A 22926-nucleotide genomic window follows, 5' to 3' on the forward strand; every position below is an offset into this window, starting at 1 on the left:
TTTTCATTTAAGAGAGTCAAATTATAATGACCAAGAGTAGTATTTTGTGAGTATAGTAAACGTAATTTGATCTGCATAGCACAGCAGTATTGAGCTTGCAGCAAGGATAATAAGCGGCAGCACGTTTTTTCTTTCTTAGTACACTTTTATTAAATTTAAAAATGTGGATGACTGAAGAGTTCTGATTATTCTTCATGGGATTAGTGTTAAGTCAACATCTGTTTGACAAATGTTGCAACCTCACCGGTATTTGTCCAACCACTCTTATCCGAAGCCTTTTGTGTTTTAATTGAGGTTATAAACTTTGAATTGATTAAAATTAAATAATTTTAATTTTTTATTAAACAGTATATTTAAAATTTAATATAGTTTATTAAGATTTTAAATTAAAGTCAAATTACATTAGAAAATAAAATAAAATAAATAGTATTAATTAAATTAAATTAAATTAATACAGAACAAAATATATTATTTAATGAGTACAAAAATTCTTAGAATATTCTTATTTGATATATGAGACTTAAATTTATAATATATAAACAAGTCAGAGTGCATTATCTTGAGAATGACATAATATTTTTATCAACTTTTTCTTAAAAAATTGACAAATTTTCATTCTTTCTCAAATTTTATTTTTTAAAAATTTTGTCATATTCATATATATATATATATATATATATATATGTGTGTGTCTAAATATTTTCTCTTCTTATTTATATTTTAAAATTTATTTTTATATAAAATATTAATTCATTGTACAAAACACTTGTAAGCATCGATGAAAAATTAGATAAATCATCTTGTTTATTTGATTTATTTTTATACTTGCTATTGTGATAAAGTTAAAAGGTTGTCTTATATTCTCTTTAAATTGAAAGTTATAATTATTTAAATATTTTAAAAATTAAAAATATTTATATATATATATATATATATATATATATTTTAAAACGAATCACTAATCTTCACATTTATTATACATATTTAATATAATATTAACAATTAAGATTATTTCACATAAAAAGAAAATAAAATATTTTTTTAAAGACACTTTAAAAATTATCTTTTCTTTTAAATAGTCTAAACAACTAAATAAGATGACGGAACAAAAAATTAGTCACAAATGATTAGAACATGTGCCAATGACAAAAATCACTGAATGGGTTTTTTAAAAATTTATCTTTAATTTTTTTAATAAAAAATATTTAATTTCTTACCATCTATCTATCTATATTATTAAATAAATATATTAAACTGTTACTAACGTTGACTTAAATAAAATAGTGAGGGATGAATTTTCATTCCAATGTTGTGTAAAATTAATATAATATTTAGATTAAATTTTAAAATATTATTAACATTTAATTTTTTTTTATAAAAATTCACTTAAAAATTATTATTTATTAATTGATGGGTAATAACTATAAGTAAATATTTTTCTTAAAAAGTATCTTGCTTTACTTATTTCTCTCTTCTATAGAATAGATTCTTCATCTTTTTAAAAATAAATCTCTTATTTTATAATATTATTTTTCCTAAAAGATTATACTATAATTACTTTAATCCCCATATATATATCATGTCAACCAAATTGTGATTAATTTAATTACTAACAAATTTTTTCTTTTAACATTTGTTTGCTTGACAAAAAAATTATGTGGTACTAAAGTATTGATTGACTCGTGCGACCTATGGTACGTAGAAATCAATACTTTACTTAACCCAATTTTTCTTTCACTCATATTTCATGATTGAATACAAAAAGTCAATTGACAAAAAATGAAATAACATACAAAATAAAAAAGAAAAAAAATGCTAGCCTCTCAAAATTTAGGAGATGATTATCTTAAAAATATTTGTGTAATGACACAATAAATTTATTTTTTATATTTAATTTATTATTAAACTTTAATAATATCATAAACTATCTTTCTCATAAATTAGATGAAAATATATAAATGTTCATAAATATAATTTAATTATTAAAATTTAAAATATAGATTGAATATAACTGCTAAGGAGAACTCTTATTTTGAGACTATGAGATAAAATAAGTAAAAATATTGCAACAGATTCTTCTATGGTTACATGATAAGTATCATGTAGTCCTTATCTCAAAACAAATTTATTTAGTAAAACGTAATTGATTATAACAACTTTTATCAATCTCATGGTATACCTCAAAAGTCTATTTTTAGAGTGTATTTATCACTTTATTTCATGTAGCACTTTTCTCTTAATATAATATAGTTTTTAGATAAATATGTAACAAATGTAAAGAAGGAGAAAGAAAGAAGAAGACTTAAAATATGAATAAGAAGAACAAAAGGAAGAGAAATAGAGAAAAATTACTTTTATTAATAATCAATGAAAAATGAAGAGTAAGAGAATAGAGAATATAAGAAAGGAAAGAAAAGAAGTGATATTAATAATCATGTAAAAGTGAAGTTGAAAAAAGAAAAAAAATATAGAAAAAACAGGAAGAAAGATGCATAGGAAAAAGAAATAATAAAAAAATAAAGAGAGAAAAAAAAACATGAGAAAGAAAGTATTTGAAAAAGAACCATAAACCTGCAAGATGAGAAACTACGAAATAAGTGAAAATGTATTATGAATTATGATATTAAGAATTCAAATTGTTAAGGTATAAGTTAGAAATTGAAGTTAACTAAATTTAGTTAATATAAAATTTCATCAAATTAGTTTATATGATTATAATTTTAATTTTAAATATACATCTAAACATGATAATTAAAATTCTGAAATTCAATTTTAATTTCAATTTCTAATTCTACATACTAAAGGGAGATTAAGGAATTTGATCAAGAATTGCTCAATTCATGGCTCAAATAAGAAAGCAGGAGCGTATAGCATATTTCCTCTTGAGATGTTGACCGCAATGCGGGGCATGATTGCACGCTTTTTGCTTTGATAACAAATAATTTCCTTAAATATAAACAAATAAAATTTTAATTTGTTTAACATTTTTTATTTTCTTAACTTAATATTTTTGAAATATTCCAAAAAGATAAACATTTTCATGATGAGAATTCTTTATTTAATATTTGTATTCTAAACTGTTGCTATTCTCTCTCTCTCTCTCTCTCTCTCTCTCTCTCTCTATATATATATATATATATATATATAAAATAAAATATAAACAGCTCGTTTGTCTTATATTTCATTTACAGCAAACATGAAAATATTACTTACTAACAACTTCTATTCGAAGTTGAAATTTTTCTTTCACAAAACGTGTATTAGGATGCGAGGATGATAGAAAAAAATAGTGCCAGATCAATTTTAAAGAACAATTGTTAAGACACTAATTAAAGAATTGAAAAACATGGAGGGTAATGCTTCAGACTGACTCAAAAAATTTTGTCTATCAAATTAAAATATAATTAATTACATTTGTACTCGTGGTCGATTGTGAATCTGTGATTCGGATTTGAATAAGCAATAACATAAGTTTTATGTTAAATTACTTAATCCTTATGTTTGACTAAAATAGATTTATTCGAAATGAAATAATTTCTATAAAAATAATTATAGGATATATAAGTCAAAAAAATTATAAAACATTGTGGAATAAATCAAACTCTTAAATCAATATCATTAAAAAAAATAATAAATCAATGATTAGGACTATATCTATTAGGTTTGAGAGTTCCAAATCTTATTTAGTACAATCTAGAATTCTTTATTCAGCTTTCTTGTAAATTCAATGAAGATATCAATTCTACAAAAGCTACTTATTCTCCAGTGGGCTATTATAATTTAGATAATCTTTTCAAGAAATCCAAGGAAGGAAGTAAAGGAAAACGAGAGAAAAAAAAATCTATGAATATACTTTCACTTTCAATACTTATAAAATAAGTTAAATTAAACACATATATAGACTATTAATATTAAATATTAATTTTTTAATAATAAAATGTCTCTAAAAGTGTTTAAGAATCATAAGTCACAGTAAACAATTAGCAAAAAAAGTTATATATAATTAAATTTATATTTTTTTTTTATAATTTTATGAAATAATTTTTAAAAATAAACAAATAATGTTCCCAAAAGAATCTCTCCAAACATGTTGAAAGAGTTTGGGTCTTAATAATTATTAGTAGGTTGGACCATCTCCGTTTGGGCAACAATTTTTGAACAAGAATTGGTAACCAGTATTAAACAGAAGGCCACTTGCATTAGGGTTCACATAACCATAGCTTTCTTTTTCTAATTACTCTGTCTCTCTCCATAGGTAGCCAATAAGCAAAGTTGAGAAAGTCAGCGTTCCCACTTTCTGCCGTGAAGTACCAACTCTCTAGTTAGTGGGAAATTTTTTGATAAGTTTTATTATAATCAAAATAATATAATTAAATTATCCATAACATGCGATATAAACATTGTTAATTTATCATATTTATTATTCATGAAGAGCAACAAAGGTGTCAAGTTATCAAACTCAATTTGAGGTTTAATTCTTTGGAGAAGGTAAAATAAAAGTTTCTAATTCTAATAAAAGACAAGTCTAAATATATCGGAGAAAAAAATCTAAAATTAAAACTAAAACTCTATATTTTGACATATTTAATCAGTCCAGCTCAATTTGTTTGCTCTAAAGAACGAAAATATATATTTTTCCATGAATAGAAAGTAAAAAAAATATATCAGTATGGATTTTTTTGGGTGAATTTTCAGGAAATTTAGACCACTAAAATATTACCCCTTTTATGTCCACAATGTTTTTCCGGTTAACAAAAACAAGAACAGGAGCAGAAATAATTCTAAAATACGTGGTTCAATGAATTTTACTATCATCTCAATAATCAACTAAGAAGTAGGTATGAAAAATAGTTTTTATGAGGTTTTCCAGGAATTTTCGAAGTTTGACATCTCTGCACTTTTTACAAATCGTAAAAAGAAAACATTATTTTTGTTTTTCATAAAACAAAGAGCTATGTTTCATTGTTAAAATTTGTTTCCTTATATTTGTCTGCTACAAAATACATGTCTCCCGTCATCTACTTTGGTTGCCCCTCCAACTTGCTCAAATACAAAGATCTAAAGCTGCTTATAGCCTGTCCAAAGAACTATGCAATTATCTAAGCATTCAATCTCTTCTAAAAATGTTTATTCTCTGCTTTCCGGGTGCATAGTCCGATTTGATTATAATATCTTAGGTTGAAATCATGGTGAATAATAATAATAATAATGATAATAATAATATTTATTAATATAATTATTATTATCATCGTTATGGACGGCAAGGAGGGTGGTGAATTGTCTTATAGTAAGAGGCATTTAATTTTCATGTTGTCATGGAACAAAAAGCCGAAGGGGAGTTTATAGATGAAGCAAGACCCTATTCAGATGGCAATTTACAAACAATATGTGATAATGTAATTTATTTTCCCATTTCAAAAATGAGAGTCGATGAAGTGCCTCATGTTCATTAACCCTCTCCTTCACATTCTCAATAATTTTACCAAGTATAAACTACCTCGAGTTTTTATTTATTTTTAATGTTTAAATGATGCTAATGAAAGAGGGAAAATAAACCGTTGTTTAGGTGGCTGTTAATTCCAACACTCCATGTTTTCTTGAATGTTTCTACTTTTGATTATGTGGTTGAAAATGAAAGACTCTATCAAAAGCCCTTAAGACATCGGTGTTGTTTTGTGGCATTTCTTGTGGAAATATATTAAGAAAGTGATTACAGTTAGTGGCCACCTCGTGACAATATTTTATTTCAACTTCAAATTTAATTTTTGGGATCATCAAATACCATCCGAACAGTTGAAAATTGCATGGTTAGTCATTGACTAAGTAAAAGGTATTAGTTAACTACCTTGAGGACGCGCTAAGTCTACCACTCTTGATTCAGTTTTGTCAAAACACCGAGCCTTTGTTTTGTCATTAAAAGATGATGGACTATTGCTCCGCTTTGATTCTTTGGTGATCATTGCTTCCATGTGAAAAGTTTCCATGTTTTATTTCTGAGCCAACATCACAAGTTATTTTGAATAATGAACCAACGACATAAAATGATTCTTCTGCTGCTGTTTCTTTTTCAATTTCTTCTTGTAGCAGCTCAGACAGACAGTAGAGACTGTAAGTTCAATTCAACTTTTGTGATTTTTTGCTCTTTGTTTGCTGTTCGATGTACGTCAATACTAGATTTACGATAGGTTTTTGATACCATCTTATATTTGGACTTGGACCTAACTTAATCTCAAAAGCTAGATCATAAGGAAAGGATTGCATTAGCTTTTGTAAGCCTTACTTTGGTCATCTCATTAGTCATTAGAGTTTATTATTAAGGCTTCTCATTTATGCAACTCATGATATAAGTATTATTTTAGTTTCTTGGAGGGAAACAAGTTACAAGCAGCTAGGATTTGTTTCTGTATCTCTTAGCTGTTTTTCTGTTCTATATCTCAACATAATGAAAGTGAAAATCCGTGTTTATGGATGTAAATTAGGAAAGTGCTTGTGGCTGGAACTAAGGAAGATATATTCTGCCATCAAGATCATAAAACATGATTTTGTTTGCTTTTATAAATTTGAGTTCGTATAATGGAAGCTCCTTTGGTGCTAATAAGGTTCATTAGGCAGTGCTTAAGAGTGAGATGATGAAAATTGTATCAGTTGTTGCCTAGTTTAATTTGTTTTCAGTCTAGTAAATTGGCTTCGATGTCAAATATAGGAAGTTTGGCAAAGCTGAATTAATTACTTACCTTGTCTGTTAGAATGAAATATAAAAAGTGGTTGACATATAAAGCATTTTTTCATGTAATTTGAGGTTTAGAGTTGAATGCAATCACTCTTAGAGAAGGTGGATCAGTGAACACTGAGAATTTGTTTTTTATTTAAATTGTATTACTACAGATGCTGGCCTAACATCTCTCACGCAATCCTGGACTAACAAACCAGCAAGTTGGGTGGGAACAGATCCTTGCGGCAGTAGTTGGGATGGGATTCGTTGCACCAATTCAAGAATTACACAATTGTTAGTGCTTGGTTTCTTAGGCTCTTCAATTAAAATAGATATGAAAGATTATTTCGTACTTTCTATTGTTTTTTCTTCTTCTAGAAGTAAATATGAAAGAACTGTTACTACGTAATTTCAGGAAATTACCAGGCTTGAATTTGGGGGGCCAGCTTTCTTCGGCAATCCAGTCTTTGACTGAACTAGACACTGTGTACGTGTAGTTCTCTGCTTTCTTCTAACCCTCAGATGCGTGCATGTTTCTAAACTTGTGATTATGATCTTATTATTCTAAATTATTTAAGAGTGATAGATACCGTGTTATTTACTTATTTTAGAAGCGTCTTGTCCTGGTTTCATACTCCTATGTTAAGCTATGAATTTTGGTATATGAAAGTTTCCAAATCATTTCCCCTTAACCGAATCTATCAACAAAATCACCACCCAAGAAGGGCATTTTATTTTGACTAGGTTTGTGGATGCAATGCTTAATTGCAACTAAATAACATCCTGTTTTTGTTCATATAGGGATCTTTCTTACAACACGGGCTTGACAGGAACAATTCCACAAGAAATTGGGAATTTGAAAAAGCTAAAATCCCTGTAAGGATGACAGTTTATTTAGTAATAAATGATTTGAATACAAACTGAATTTCTTTGATTGAATTGGTGTTATAGAATATTTTTTCACTTTTACCTTTTACTTTCACTTACAAAATATAGTATTCTTTTTTATCCATTCCTTTTCAACTGCTTTTCAGAGCATTGGTTGGTTGTGGTTTCAATGGTCCTATTCCAGATTCAATTGGATCTTTAAAGCAGCTAAACTTTCTGTAAGTAATCCATCATAACAATTCTGCTACTTCATTTATGAAAATGTGTGCACACATAAAAATGATTAGTCCAAGTTATTCCGATGAACAAAAGGATGATCAATGATGCTTCATGTGAAAGTATGAATCATCTTTTGTTAGGTTGCACCCTTAATTTTGTGTCTTAAAATCATCCAACTCAATCCCTAATCTCAATCTTTCTTTTTTGTACTAACACATGGTAAATCGCGTTGCTTTTCATGCAGAGCACTGAATTCTAATAAGTTCAGTGGAAATATACCACGCGCTTTTGGCAATCTGTCAAATATTAATTGGCTTGATCTTGCTGAAAACCAACTTGAAGGGCCTATTCCTGTATCTGATAACCAAGGACGACTAGGACTTGACCTGCTCCTTAATGCCCAACACTTGTATGTCAAATCTCATTGTCAATTTTCCCTTGAAATTATTACACTAACGTCACTGGATATTTTCCAATTCACTGAATGACCTAAGATTTTGCCCACTGCTTACAGCCATATGGGGACCAATAAGCTCTCTGGTCAAATACCAGCAAAACTTTTTAACTCCAATATGAAACTGGAACATGCGTAAGTCTTGTTATCTCTTGTAGTACTTATTTCTGTGGAAAGGCTTTGAACATGTTACACACCCGGTCAAAGAGAGTATGATTTTTTCAAATGCATACTATAATTTCACTCTTAAGATGCGTTAATCCCTCTTCTATTTTCTTTTTGCCAGGCTTTTTGATGACAATCAACTAGAGGGTAGTATTCCTAGCACCATTACTCTTGTGAGCACATTGGAGGTGGTGTAAGTATATTTTCGCCAGTGTCAAGTGACTTTATTCACACAATTATGCTTTCTCTGAATTTCTTTGGACTTAATTAGTATTGAATATTTTTTTCTTGATCACAGGCGCTTTGATAGGAACAAGTTAAGTGGGGCAGTGCCTTCTAATTTCAGCACACTTGGGAAACTTAGTGAGCTGTAAGAAAAATAGAGAATCACGCACTGTTAAGATTCATATTTATGTATAAAAATTGTCTCTCTTTCCCTAAAGAATCAATTTTGCTGAGAGAAGGCACTGACTTTATTTTTGCAGCTATTTAGCTCACAATAACCTGAATGGCTCTCTGCCGGATCTTAGTGGAATGAATAGTCTCACCTATGTGTAAGTGGTAAAATAGTGATACTCTATTTTATTAATTGCAAGTAATGTTTAGATTATGTAAAAATTTTAACGGTTTTTCTAGCCTTGACATCATTGCCCATAATAAGAAATGCTTATAGCAATATCTTCTCTCTAGACAACATGCAAAACACGCGCATTCATGTATAATAGAATAGTTTTAATTCTGCATTTTTTTTATGGAAAACTATCTGCAGGGATCTGAGCAACAATAGTTTCAGTTCTTCTACTATTCCTTCATGGGTTTCAAGTCTGCCAGTGCTGACAACAGCGTATGTTGTTTCTTCCTCCCCACATTACCTGTTTCTAGTTCTCTCTTTCACTATTTTCGTCGCCTCTAAGCATGTTCTATTTCTGTTTGATGATCCTTTATGCTACCGTACCTAACGAGAACTTCGTGTAATAAGGATACGAGAAAGAATATATACTATCTAGTATATAACAAGAGTTGTAAGAACTAGACCAGATAAAAAATGTTTGATATAATTATATCTTGTGAATTGTAACCAGATCAACAGTGAGACTACTTTAAACTAGTAAAACTTGGCAGTTCATCCACTTGAATTCCATTAATTTTTGTTAATAAAAAACTCAATAATAATTTTTATGCGGGTGGTAGACCTTCAGATATAAACAAAATATACTTGTCGCGTTTGATTTTTCTGTTATATCAGATTTCGCTAAAACATGCTTAGTTTTGGGGAAAATTTTTGGTTGTCGTATACGGTCAGGTGCATAAACTGCGTATCTAATACAAGTATACACTTCAACCTTCTCTTTTGTGTATATGACAGAATGCTGACAATTCCTCTGTCAGTGTATCCTTGTTAAATCAGTTGCAATTTGAAGTCTAAGTTTATAAAACTCAACATTAGAGCACAAAAAGACTTTTGGCCACATTTAGTTAAAGTTTTCCTTGGTTATATGAACAAATGATGATTATGAATATAAAGTTATTGCATTGAAATGTGGTAACAGGATACTCGGGGACAACCAGCTCAGTGGCACATTAAACCTTAGCAATGGCTACAGCGACAGTCTGCAACTCATTAATTTGGAGGATAATCAAATAACCAATCTCCAGCCAAGTAATAAAATACCAAATTTTCAGCTAATGTAAGCTTCATTATCTATGACATAGCTTTTTTTTACGTAAAGCTATTTGCATGGACTCAACTACTGGCAGATGGATTTTTATTTACTGAGGCTGTTACGTAATGCCTTTGCAGACTAGCTAACAATCCAATTTGCCTTGAAAGTGGAGCTTCTCAAATAAGTTACTGCCAAGTGCCCCAAACCATTCCCTCATATTCAACACCAACAAATAATTGTGCACCTCCATCATGCAGTTCTAATCAGATTTTTAGCCCCAACTGTAAATGTGCATTTCCTTATACTGGAGTTCTGTCATCCAGAGCTCTTAGTTTCTCAAATTATAGCAACACAAGCTACTATAAGGATCTTGAGCAGACTCTGCTGAATGCTTTTCGTGCACAACATATTCCAGTGGATTCAGTTTCTCTTAGTAACCCCTTCAGAAATTCAACTTCTGATAATTTTCAGCTGACTTTAGATGTCTTCCCAGCTCAAAGTGATCGTTTCAATGCAACGGGAGTTTTAAGTATTGCTTTTATGCTTAGCAACCAAATTTACAAACCACCAGAATTTTTCTCCCCTTATGTCTTCAGGGGCAATAATTATGAATTCTATGGAGGTGATTCAGTGTAAATAAACCAAGAGTGCTAAATTCTATATCTGTTGTGTCTTACAATGCTCTTTCTCCTCCCTCACTTTGTCATTCTTATGTCACTTAGGAGAATCAAAAGGATCAAAGTCAAGCGGCACAGGAGTTATAGTTGGTGCAGTCATTGCTGCTTTGGTCTTCATTGTACTAGCTCTCTTTGCAGGAATATATGCCATCCGCCAAAAAAGAATAGCAAAAAGATCTGCAGAGTTGAACCCTTTTGGTAAGAAATGATTGATCCGAGCTGGGTTGAATTTTACCCCATTCTCCTAATGATCTTTTATTAATCCCATGTCATCATAAATACAGTAAATTGGGAACAAAACAAGAATAGTGGCACTGCTCCTCAGTTGAAAGGATCACGATGGTTTTCTTTTGATGACCTAAAGAAATACACCAACAACTTCTCAGAAGCCAACACTATTGGATCTGGAGGCTATGGAAAGGTTTTTATTAATTAATCTTATGGTTACCTTTTTCCTTTCACATGCAGATAACCATATTTCTTTAACGTTTCTAAAATAAATTTTTAGTATAACAAAATACAAGTACTTTCCCTAATTATTTGCCACTTGTTTACTGGGGTGCAAGATCTAATTAGTCCTATTTCACGAAGGTTTATCAAGGTGTTCTACCCTCTGGGGACTTGGTTGCTATCAAACGGGCTGCACAAGAATCTATGCAGGGTGCTGTTGAGTTTAAAACCGAGATTGAACTTCTATCAAGGGTCCATCATAAGAATCTCGTTGGTCTTGTGGGTTTCTGTTTTGAGAAGGGTGAACAAATGTTGGTGTACGAGTACATTCCAAATGGCACTGTAATGGATAGTCTATCAGGTACTTCCAACTCCTTCACCATTCCGTACGTACCATATTGTATCAATAGTCTCAAAAAATAGAAAGGAATGAGGATTAGAGAGATTATGGATTTTCTTTTATAAATTTAAGCGATATCATTTCTCTTGACCATCAACAAGTAGACCACCCATATGTCCATTTCATTGCAAACCAGTACGTCACCATGATTGGTTTTACTATCAAGATGATTTAACATTGAGCTGTCATAAGTCCCATATACCCGTTATCTATTTACCGATTCATAGAAAATCATTCACACTATAAAATGGATATGTTAAGAAATTGATTATAGTATAAAAACCAATTAAAAGATTTAATAAAACAGAAGTCTTTTAAGTTACCCTGGAACATTTCTTAAATAGTTTTCTTCATTTGAATTTGTAATACAGGAAAGTCTGGGATCTGGATGGATTGGGTACGGAGGCTGAAAGTAGCATTGGGTGCAGCCAGGGGTCTGGCCTATCTTCATGAACTTGCTAACCCACCAATCATACACAGGGACATAAAATCAAGCAATATCCTACTTGATAATCACCTCAATGCAAAAGTTGCAGATTTTGGTCTCTCCAAACTTCTTGTTGATAGTGAGAGGGGCCATGTTACTACTCAAGTCAAAGGGACAATGGTTTGTACAGAATGCTTCCACTCTTACTTAATAAAGTATCGTACAACTTTGTTTAAAAGGGATGTTAAATTTGATAATCACCAAATTCAAACGCTTCTCCACCTTAAAAATTTCCTAAACATAAAATCAGCTTTGGCTATGTTACACAATCAAACAAATTTCTCTAAGCGAAAAGAATTAAGAAGTTTTGTGGATACTTGAGACTGCCATGAAAAGCTTAGCTACAACCTAATTACATCTACACCTTTCTTGTGTTCAAATGTTGATCCCTTTTTATGCAGTGCTTGCCTGCTTGGCATAGAGCTTAGAATATAAACATTAAAACTGTTTGAAGAAACTTACTATTTAATAAAAACAGAAATTGAATCAATGTTTTAATCGGAGCTTTAAACTTGATATTTACAAGAGGGATAGCTGATACAAACTGATTTCCTTTAATGCTCATAGGGATACTTGGATCCGGAATACTACATGACTCAGCAGTTGACTGAAAAGAGTGATGTTTATAGCTTTGGAGTGCTAATGCTTGAACTAATAACAGCAAGAAGGCCTATAGAGCAAGGAAAGTATATTGTAAGAGAGATAAGGAGGGTAATGGACACATCAAAAGATTTATACAACCTTCATTCCATTCTAGATCCAACCGTAATAAAACAAACAAGACCAAAAGGTTTAGAAAAGTTTGTGATCTTGGCAATGAGGTGTGTCAAAGAATATGCTTCTGAGAGACCTACAATGGCTGAAGTTGTGAAAGAGATTGAGAACATAATCGAGCTTGTTGGATTGAACCCCAATGCTGAATCAGCTTCAGCATCAGAAACCTATGAGGAAGTGAGTGGAGGAAATGTTAAACATCCTTATGGCGACGAAGATTTTAGCTATAGTGGAATCTTTCCATCAACAAAGGTTGAACCTCAATAAGTTTTTGTATATTTTCTTTTGTAATTCTTTTCCATCTTCAAATGCTATTAGATCTGGTGTGTCAATTTTGGATTCAAATCCTCATTCGACATATAGGCTGATGCTATAGAAAAGCCTGTTCCTCATAGAAAATGACGAGGATTCAAGTTGACTTTTTAAACTGATTGGCTTCATGTCATTGGAAAGTGTATTGCTTATGTCAACAATGGTTTTGCCTGAAGGGAGAAGAGGAATGGTCGTGGTGATGGAATGCCATTCCGAGTTGTACTTATATCTTTGTTCTAGTCATGAAAATAGTTTGTGAATTTTGTATTGCTGTAATATTTGAATGTAAGTATAATTATTGGGCATTGAATTTTCGGAAGACAGTGTCTCTTTTTGTCTCCTTTTTTACATACTCTTTCTTGAGCTAAATAGGACACATCACATGTTGCATAATTGTCATTAGGGCTTAAAAGTTTGGAATCATGGATTCATGTCCATCTTAGCTTCTATATATCTGAGGGCACCTTTAGCCCAAAATCGCCGCAACGCGTTGGTACACTTTATCTACAAAATATGATTGTTGGATTGTGATGCGGACTGCAAGAGCTCAGCCTCTGGAAACAGATCTCTTTGCACAAGTGATGGCCAACAAGGATTCAAAGAAATAAGATAATCACTTTATGGTGATTCAGCGCAGAATGTTCAAGTTTGATGTTGTTGTTTTTGGTTTGTATTGACGTAAGGGTGAAAGCAGATAAAAAAGAGAAATGTAACTTCGGGAAATCGTATTTTATTCGTACGCAGAGCAACTATTTATAAAATAAATTTAAAATGAAATTGGAGAATAGAAATTATTTCTAGAAGAAAAGGCAGAAATAAACTTATTTGACTTTTATTTCAAATAGCATAAAAATCGGATCTGCAGTTTTTTTTTTTTGAACGGTTCCAACAGTCGTATCATCAACAGATTTATGTGAAACTCCATATAAGAATCCCTGAGCTTCAATCAAATGAGTGATGGCATTAGCATAACATCCAGTAATTCTTTCTTTGCACTTGTTTCTATCTTGGGTTGCAACTAATCTTAAGCTGGTTAGGTAGACTCACTCAAGGAAAAAAATTGGCAGTGTTTATTATTATTTTATTTAAAGAAAATTAAGAAAGTGGATTCAAATTAAACATACCTAAAGCACGTTAAAAATTTATAAACACGAATTTCAAACAAAAATATAACTAATAACGTTAAAATAACCATATATTTATGTTTATTTAAACATAAATTTAAACACAAATTCATATTAATATTAATAAAAAGTAACTTTTTAATATTAGTGTATTTAGAGATGGATATGCTTAAATTTAGGTGGAGACTAGCTTAAGTTACCAAGGTAAGTAACTAACGAGTGAATGATTATTGAATATATTTTAAATTTTATAAACGATTTATATCTTTTACTTATAACTTAATAATACAAGTTTATATATATTTATCATTTAATCCTTCATAAATTTTTTTAAAATTTCTCTTTCGACCTTCAAAATTTTTTATTTTGTAGCTTCAAAACCTATTATTATTTTTTGTTTTTAAGACTCTCTACGTTGTGTTTTTCCTTCTTTATCTTTATGTATCTTGGATCCTCTAACTTATTTTAAGAAAATATGCATTCAGATACGCATTTAAATACAATTTGAATACATAATTAAAAAAAAAATTGAATCAATAAAATGTTAAATGTTATGTTAGATCTTTAAAGTTCTCCACAAACCCTATTTATAAAGTTAATGATTTTTAAAATTAAAATTTTTATATCCACTCTTACTGTCTCGATGAGATTTTGTATTAATACATTATTCAATGTCATTTTAGATCTTTTGCATGTTCTCTCTGTATAATAATCATTTTGAATTGCACAAATTCTACAACATTCGTTTATATTGAGTTTTTTTTCGCTTAAACAAAAGTTATAAAAAAAAAAAATTCACAGAAAGTAATTCGCTTAAGCAAAACATAATCTACTTAAGCCATGAAATACAACATAATAATGGCTTAATCAATGAATATTAGCTTAAGCGAATATATTTTTAGATTCATATATGTTTTTATTCGCTTAAGCGCATAGATTGTGGTTTAAGCTAGTTTTTGACAAAAAATTTATATTCATCTCTCTCTTTAATTCGCTTAAACAAATGTGCGTTAGCTTAAGCAAATTTGACAAAAAATTTAGATTTATTTTTGTCTAAATTTAACTTAAGCAGATAACACTGATTTAAACAAAAATTATAGCAAAATGAATTCTCTATGTTTTCTCTAATTCAATAAAATATCTTTAATCATTACCTATATTCTGATCAAACCAAAATAATAAACTTTAAAATAATTAGAATGAGTATATGATATTTTCAAAGAAGAAACTCTTACATTTGAAAGTAAAACAATACAAAAAAAAAATAGTTAAATAGGTTTAGAGTTTAGAATAGATGTGAGAAACAAGTTTGCATACTATTAAGAAAAAAATTAAAAAAAATTAAAATAAAAAATTAAATTAAATAAAGCTTCTACAATAATATTTCAAAAGAAGATTATATAATTTTATTAGATCTTTTACATTTTTTTTTAAATTTTTATTAAGTAAATTTTAATTGCAGTCACTCAATTTATCGTTGAACTTTATATTAGGGATATAAAATAAAATTTTAAACATCTTTAAAAATAAAGATAAGATTATAATATTTTATCGATAAAAGTTAGTAAAAATTAAATTTTAAATATTTAAAATTTTAAAATCTATTATAATCATTTTGATAATTCACCATTAAATTTATATAAGTAGTGTTTAAAATATTATAAAATCATAATAATAATTTATTTTTTAAAATCTAATAATTTTTAGGATTTTTAATTATAAATTTTGTATATTTAAAATTTAATTTAAATAAATATAAAAGAAAATATATCCATATATATGAAATGAAAGCAAAGCAAAGCAAAGGATGAGCAACAGCAGCTTCCACCACCACCGTCATGACTGAGACAAAGCCCAAAACCCAGTACCCTTCATCATCGTCTTCTTCTTCTTCTTCTACTGGGGTTCCGAGTCCGAGTGATAATGGGTCAAAAAAATTTTCAGGGCAAAAGATGCATATAAACCCCCCAGAAAAAGAGATTCCGGATGCGGCAACTCTGAGAGATCAATGGAGATTTGCGATTAGGCAATACAGTAAATGGTACTCTCACGCTTGGGGCACTGCCATTCTTGCTGGCACTGCCTTCTTTGCCCTCGGTTGGATCATCAAAGGAGAAAACCCCATACCCTCTTTTCACTCCAACAACCCTCCCCCCTCTGAGCGTGACAACGACAAATCTCGACCCTAATTCACCACTTCCTGTGAGTTCCTCCACTTTCATGAATTTTCCTCAATTATGGTGATTGCAAATTGTAGATAGAATCTGAATTATGTTTGGGGTGGTGGGGGGGGGGGGCGGTCAGATAATTATTAAAGTTTATCTTTTTTATTTGTTTCCATCCTTCAATTTTATGGCTTTTTGGTTTGGTTGAATTGATCACTAGGAAACATCTTCTTGTTTATGTTAGTGTTGCTTGTAGTCTGTTATTGTTGCCATGGTAACTGAGGTTACAATTCAGTTATGCAAGGAAGCTTTCAGTTATGAACACCGTACATATTGATGAACAATTGTAACTTTAGTTTCCATGAGTGTGATACTATTGTAAACATGTCCCATGAAGAGTGACCTATGGTTCTGGAAGGTTGCATACTTACGCTATGCTCATTTGGAATTAAAATGGGCTGATGAAATATGATTGTGTATACAACACTTTCCTTCTATCCATTTCACTCCAACCCAGTGTAGCCTTGGATGGTTATTTTGCCAAACTAATTAACTGCAGAAACGTTCTTTTGGTGCATTAATGAAGTGAGCATGTTGTATCCTATGTCCATTTGAGACTTCCTCTACTTTTTGTGTTGGATGTACTTTGAGACTTGGTGCTTTGCTCATCTGATGGTACAAAAGTTATTCTAAGTCCAAAATTTCTTCATCATATATAGTTAAAAAATTAAAATTGATAAATTAGTATTGCCGGGAAGAATTGGTTTTTCTCCTCACCTTATTGCCGTCATGTTTGTTAGAATAACTTATCTTTGCATTTGCACTAAACAAAGTTGTCAATATCTGGGCCATGTTACATCCTTTATTTTGGGTTCATGAAAACACCGAAACTGCAGGCACCATTCACTGGAATCAAGCCACACAAGAACTGCTTTTGGTTGCCAGCGCCCTGACACCTTGATTATGATGGTCTATGGAATTTTAATGTTATTATATTCGAGTCTATCGCAATTGTTATATTGCTTTCTTTTAAATTAATTTATATCACTGTTTCGATAAGGATGTAAGGAAAAGGAATAAGACTGCATATTCAAATGTTTTTCATGTGGATCTAAGGAAAAAAGATTGTACATATTCTAATGCTTCATCCCAATTTGCCATTTATGGTACCGATTATGGTGCATTTTAGTTTGTTATCTTCTGATATTCAAACTTGAACCCAAATTGACATTCATCGGTTCCTGAATTTTTTTAACTTAATCTGGATCATTAAAACTAATTATTGAAATTAAGCAGGGAGGGGAGGGGAGATAAGGGAACAGAAAAGGACACATTGTATCGCGAGAAATCAAAAGTACACCCACAATTTATCCCACAACTTAACCAAACCAATTGAGTTGAAACAAACCTGATTTTTAAATAACAATTTTGCAGACTACGAGAAAGATTTTGTTTTTCTTAAGAAAAACGTCTTTCTCTGTTTTCTTCGTTATTCTCAAGAACATTTCGTTTTAAGCTAGAAATGTAACAAAAACTAAAAGTTCTCAACAAATCTAAAATTAGATAGATGAATACCTTCATGAAACAAGAAGAAAATAAGAATCAAGCAAAATAAAGCACATGTTTCCTGAACATTTGGCTGACATTGAACAACATATTTATTTATCTACAGATTCAATCAGTAAGTTTAAGGTGTGATGCTCTCTAAACAATCATTTCATGCTGTAAAAGGCTATCCACATGGATATGAACAGGGTAAAGATTTAAGGTAAAAATACAGAAATTTTAACTGCATGCTCAAGCAGAACAACATCCAGCTTTCTTAACAGATGATACATCGTCACGAGACCCAACATTTATTGTCTGTCCTTTTGGCAATGCTGCTGGATCAACACCAATGTTAAGGGCCTTCTTGCTCACAGCATGATAGATCTGTGTCAGCACTTCTGCGAAGGCATTTTCAACGTTCATGGCCTCGAGGGCAGATGTTTCCATGAAAAATGTTTTCTCTCGTTCGGCAAAGGTTGTCGCATCTTCAGTGGAAACCGCTCGTAAATGACGCAAGTCTGCTTTGTTCCCAACAAGCATCACCACAATGTTGGCATCTGTATGATCTCTCAGCTCCTTCAACCATCTCTCCACATTTTCAAATGTAACATGACGGGTAACATCATAGACTAGCAATGCACCAACAGCTCCGCGATAATATGCACTGGTGATTGCTCGGTACCTTAGTAAAGGAAAAGCAAATTCAGATATCTTACATGAAAAGTCTATAACACATTGCATTTTAAATCTTTATTCATGTGGAATCCAAATTTCGGTGATGTTACTCAAATGATTCTAGTTGAGATTATGAATCAACAACACCGCCAAGTTTCATTAGAGGAAATTCATGTTTTATGAAATTTAACTTTATAGTCCTGACCAAACTAAATGATGCATTGAATGATCAGTGTTGAAGGCGCAATCTTTTCTTATAAATTAAACACCGCAGCTAAACCAAGCATAACAATGGTAAGAGTAATCATAACAATAGTAACACCAGTCAGCCTTGACCTTCTTCTATTTTTCAGAACCTAATAAATCATGCCAACATTTTAGCAACACCAGAATTCAAATTTTTAAAACACATAAGTCTCCACAAATCTTTTTGATATAACAAGTCAACTTCAGCACTGGGCAAATAAGAGTAAATCATACCAACAAAATGGTTTAAAGGTAATTACAACATCTCACTATTTCAAACTTGAGACATTGGTAACCTTGGCAAGCAAAACTAGCCAAGTGATGACTTCATGTCATATATTGCCTAGTATATGTTCCTTGTATCTTAATCAGCAACTCTAACGTCTTTTTCAAAGATGCTACAAGTACGGTTTTAATAATATGGTTGACATGCTTATTACATATCAATTTTAATTGCGTGATATTTATTTCAACAAGAACCCAATGCATAAATGATAAATGCTATGTTTGAATGTCAATTTGAACTAAAAAGTTAAGAGGATCCAATAATAATGCAGTAACACAAGCAACCGCAAATAAAATTCAAATTTATATGTAAAAAAAGGCAAATTTCTAATTACATATTCCCTTTTCCAAACATATGAGTACAAACTTGAAATTCAGAAAAGCTTCCAATTCATCTTCTCGTCTAATTATCAGCGTAAAGGGTGAAGGAAAACTAGAGCAGCCACATACCCATTACAATAAAATCATGGATATTCATACACTTCAAAAAACACAAAAACACATCTAGGACAATAACTAACATGTCAACCGAAATGGAATAACCCAACTCTAGCATAAGAAAATGAATCTTCACCTTTCCTGGCCAGCAGTGTCCCAAATCTGAGCTTTGACAACCTTATCATCTACGCTAATGCTTCTGGTGGCAAACTCAACCCCAATGGTGGACTTTGATTCAAGGCTAAATTCATTCTTTGTGAACCTCGACAGAAGGTTGGATTTTCCCACACCAGAGTCCCCAATCAACACCACCTTGAACAGACAATCGTAATCATCATCAGCTCTATAGGCCCCCATTTGCCACATTCACTTCACTTTTCTCTTTGGTGTTTGGCTAGACAGAAAATCAAGGAAAAACTCTGACTTTGATAAATGGGTAATCTTTATTTATAATCAAAGAAAAGTACTTTGTTTTGATATCCAGATTTAGAACAACGTTAAAAGCCAAATAATAATAATAATAACTGGGTAACTGAAACAGCAATGCTGGAAATGTTGGGTTTCTTTGTTGGCAAATTGTTTTGGGGGAATGATGACAGTGGTGACCAAAGTGCAAAACAATTAACTCCAATTTCTGTATTAATCTTTTATTTAGAGATAATTTGTTTTAAACACTCTTTTTCTTGATTTCAATACTTATTTTGCCAATCAAACTCTTAACGGATATTAACTAAGACGTTAAAATAACTCAATTTTGCTACAACTAAAAGCTAAACATATTTTATTATTAACATATTAGAGTTGAATTTATATACTTTAATTATATTTTCAAATTAGAATGTAATTTATGGTTTTTAGAAAAATTTAAACAAACAAGTCAAAATAGTTGTGTAGTTAGCCGATTCAAACAAATATTTATTAAAAAATGGGTTTACGAAAGCTTATTATGTTTTTATAATTTACGTCAACACTTGCCATTTCTAATAATTCATATCAAATTGCTTTCTAGTCACATTAAATTCACAATATCAACAAATGATCTAATAAATGTTATAATAACATTTGAGAAAATTAACTCAAATAATAGTAAAACCAATTATGAGTTTCATTCTATTGTTGATAGCGATAAGTTAGAGTAATAAAACTAATTATGAAACCTATATTTTCAAAACCCTTTGTTCGTCGATTTCGTTTCTTATTTTGTTAAGTTGCTTTTATAAAGATGGATTTGTTATTTTAACTAAATAAAAAATATCTCAAAAATCAGTACTCGAAACCATTACTGAAAAGAGTTGTTTGAATTTTAAAAAGTATAACTAGTTTGTTTCTTAATTCAATATTGCCTTGAACAAAACGATATGATGAACGTAATTTTATTTTTTATGTAACCTTTAATGCTTAAGAATTATAAATTGAGTTTACTTTTCAGACAGTTGGGTAATGTTACAGCTGGGATATTTTGTTTTGCTGGTCAAACTATAGTTTATAAACTTCAATCCTGATATGTTAAAAACCATTATTTACCAATAATTGTACCTTTGACATAAAATGAATAAACATCAAGTATATATTATTTGGACGGGTGTTGAAAACCTTTAAAAATGTAAATAAAAGTTGAAATTTTTATTGAAAACCTTTAAGTCCTTAATTGCTTCGACATATGACGAGGTTATTCATAACTATATCTTTTCCAATCTGTTTTTCGTAAATAAATAAATTAATAGATAAGTAATTGTATAAATAAATAAAAAATAAATGTGTGGAACTATAGGCCTTAATACGGGGACAAATAATTACCACAAAAGAAGGCAGAATGTATGGGCCTCAATTGATGGATTTGATGTTTCAGGTGACAAATATGGGCCCTCATTTTTTCATTTGTATTGGCCCATAAAAGGGCCTCATATCGAGCAGAAAAAAGGCCATGGCAATTTCTAGATTTGGTGATTATTGAAAATAATAGTATTTACAGTATGCAATATGAATTCATAGTAAATCCATTTTTTTATTTTATTTTTCAGAGTTACAGTAGAGAAATATCATTGACATCATATGATTTTTCATTTTGGAAAATTTTAATAATTTCATTTTATATTTTTAACGTGTTTTAAAAAGTTCGTCTTTTAGACTAACTTTCCCTGATTTGTAAACTTCTGTGAAAGTCTCACAGAATATGTAAATTCCAAGGTCACTTTAGAGAAAGAAATTTATTCTTCTCGGTTTCATAAGAATTTTCAACCGACCAGACATACTTAGTATTTACTCGTGAGAAAAAGAATAAAATACCAAATCAGTTCCTAAAATCATAATCAATCATTATAATTCTTAAATTTTATATGAAAACTGAACATTTAATTTTGTAATTATCCATCGATATCATTTGAGTTCTTGCAGTTAAGGGCTGTCAATTTAACCCTTAGCTTCAATAATTAATTATAAGTCATTTTAATTTTTCACTTCAATACATGAGTTAATAAGTGATTTTCTAATGCTAATTTTAATTAGTAATAATGCTAATTTGAGGGGCTGTGTTGATTGATAATTATTTAAGCTAAAGAATAATTTTTTTATGTCTTATTAATTATAGTTTTTTAATAGTATTTAAAAGGGATGTTAAATCATCGTTATGTAATAATAGGTTTAGTTTGTTAGTTAAAATGTAATAACAGTTATTCTGTTATTTTCTATTATTAGTTTCTTAGTTATATATATATATATATATATAACTTTCTGTATTATTAAAAATAGATGAATTCAATTCAATGAGATTAATATTGTAGACTTCTTCTTTCCTCTTCTTTGGTTTCTCTAACATGGTATCATGAGCAATTAATTTTTTTTTCCTAGTTTTCTCATGGTTTCCACAACCTCCAAACAATCCATTCCACAAGCTTTTTTGGCTCCTATCTCATCAAAACTCAGTGAGAACAATTTTCTCACTTGGAGACAACAAGCTGAATCTACCATCCGTGGGTATCGCTTAAAGAATCATATTCTTGGAGACAAGCATGTTCCGCCTCAATATCTGAGTAAAGAAGACACAGACGAAGAAGTTATCAATCCAGATTATGAAAATTTTGATCAACAAGATAACCTTCTAAAATCATGGTTACTCGAAAGTATGAAACCTCAATTCAAGGTCCGCATGGTTGGCTACGAATGGTGTTATCAGATTTGGAGCAATCTTGAAACTTATTTTACTTCCCAAACCAAGGCTCGAGTGAAACAACTCAAGATTCAACT

General features: G+C 30.3%; 3 protein-coding genes across 5 annotated transcripts; 2 read left to right on the forward strand and 1 right to left on the reverse strand.

Moving 5' to 3' along the window:
* The first annotated feature begins 5410 nt into the window (after window positions 1-5410).
* Window positions 5411-13567, forward strand: LOC113849445 (probable leucine-rich repeat receptor-like protein kinase At5g49770). 3 transcript variants are annotated; one of them, XM_027479375.1, is made up of 18 exons: window positions 5411-6108; window positions 6886-7006; window positions 7128-7199; window positions 7514-7588; window positions 7747-7818; window positions 8064-8228; window positions 8334-8408; window positions 8560-8631; window positions 8737-8808; window positions 8924-8992; window positions 9208-9282; window positions 9989-10126; window positions 10240-10631; window positions 10825-10977; window positions 11064-11200; window positions 11371-11590; window positions 12001-12236; window positions 12684-13518. In XM_027479375.1, exons 1-18 carry the CDS (start codon window positions 6024-6026, stop codon window positions 13155-13157), a joined length of 2703 nt encoding a protein of 900 aa, XP_027335176.1. In that variant the 5' UTR covers window positions 5411-6023; the 3' UTR covers window positions 13158-13518. The 3 variants fall into 3 exon arrangements, with proteins under 3 accessions (XP_027335176.1, XP_027335171.1, XP_027335164.1); XM_027479370.1 differs by having other exon boundaries at window positions 5414-6108; window positions 8737-8754; window positions 10240-10724; window positions 12684-13567; XM_027479363.1 differs by having other exon boundaries at window positions 5415-6108; window positions 10240-10724.
* A 2586-nt stretch (window positions 13568-16153) lies between these two features.
* On the forward strand, window positions 16154-17750 carry LOC113852808. The gene is made up of 2 exons (XM_027483182.1): window positions 16154-16528; window positions 17388-17750. The coding sequence occupies exon 1, from the start codon at window positions 16165-16167 to the stop codon at window positions 16513-16515; it is 351 nt and encodes a 116-aa protein (XP_027338983.1). The 5' UTR covers window positions 16154-16164; the 3' UTR covers window positions 16516-16528; window positions 17388-17750.
* Window positions 17751-18288: 538 nt separating this feature from the next.
* LOC113853218 (ras-related protein RABA1f-like) lies at window positions 18289-20040 on the reverse strand. The gene is made up of 2 exons (XM_027483714.1): window positions 19820-20040; window positions 18289-18721 (listed from the first exon to the last, which is right to left on the reverse strand). Exons 1-2 carry the CDS (start codon window positions 20038-20040, stop codon window positions 18289-18291), a joined length of 654 nt encoding a protein of 217 aa, XP_027339515.1.
* Window positions 20041-22926: the final 2886 nt, after the last annotated feature.

This window comes from Abrus precatorius, unplaced genomic scaffold (assembly GCF_003935025.1).
Source record: "Abrus precatorius isolate BTA unplaced genomic scaffold, Abrus_2018 Scaffold10, whole genome shotgun sequence".
Lineage (NCBI taxonomy): Eukaryota > Viridiplantae > Streptophyta > Magnoliopsida > Fabales > Fabaceae > Abrus > Abrus precatorius.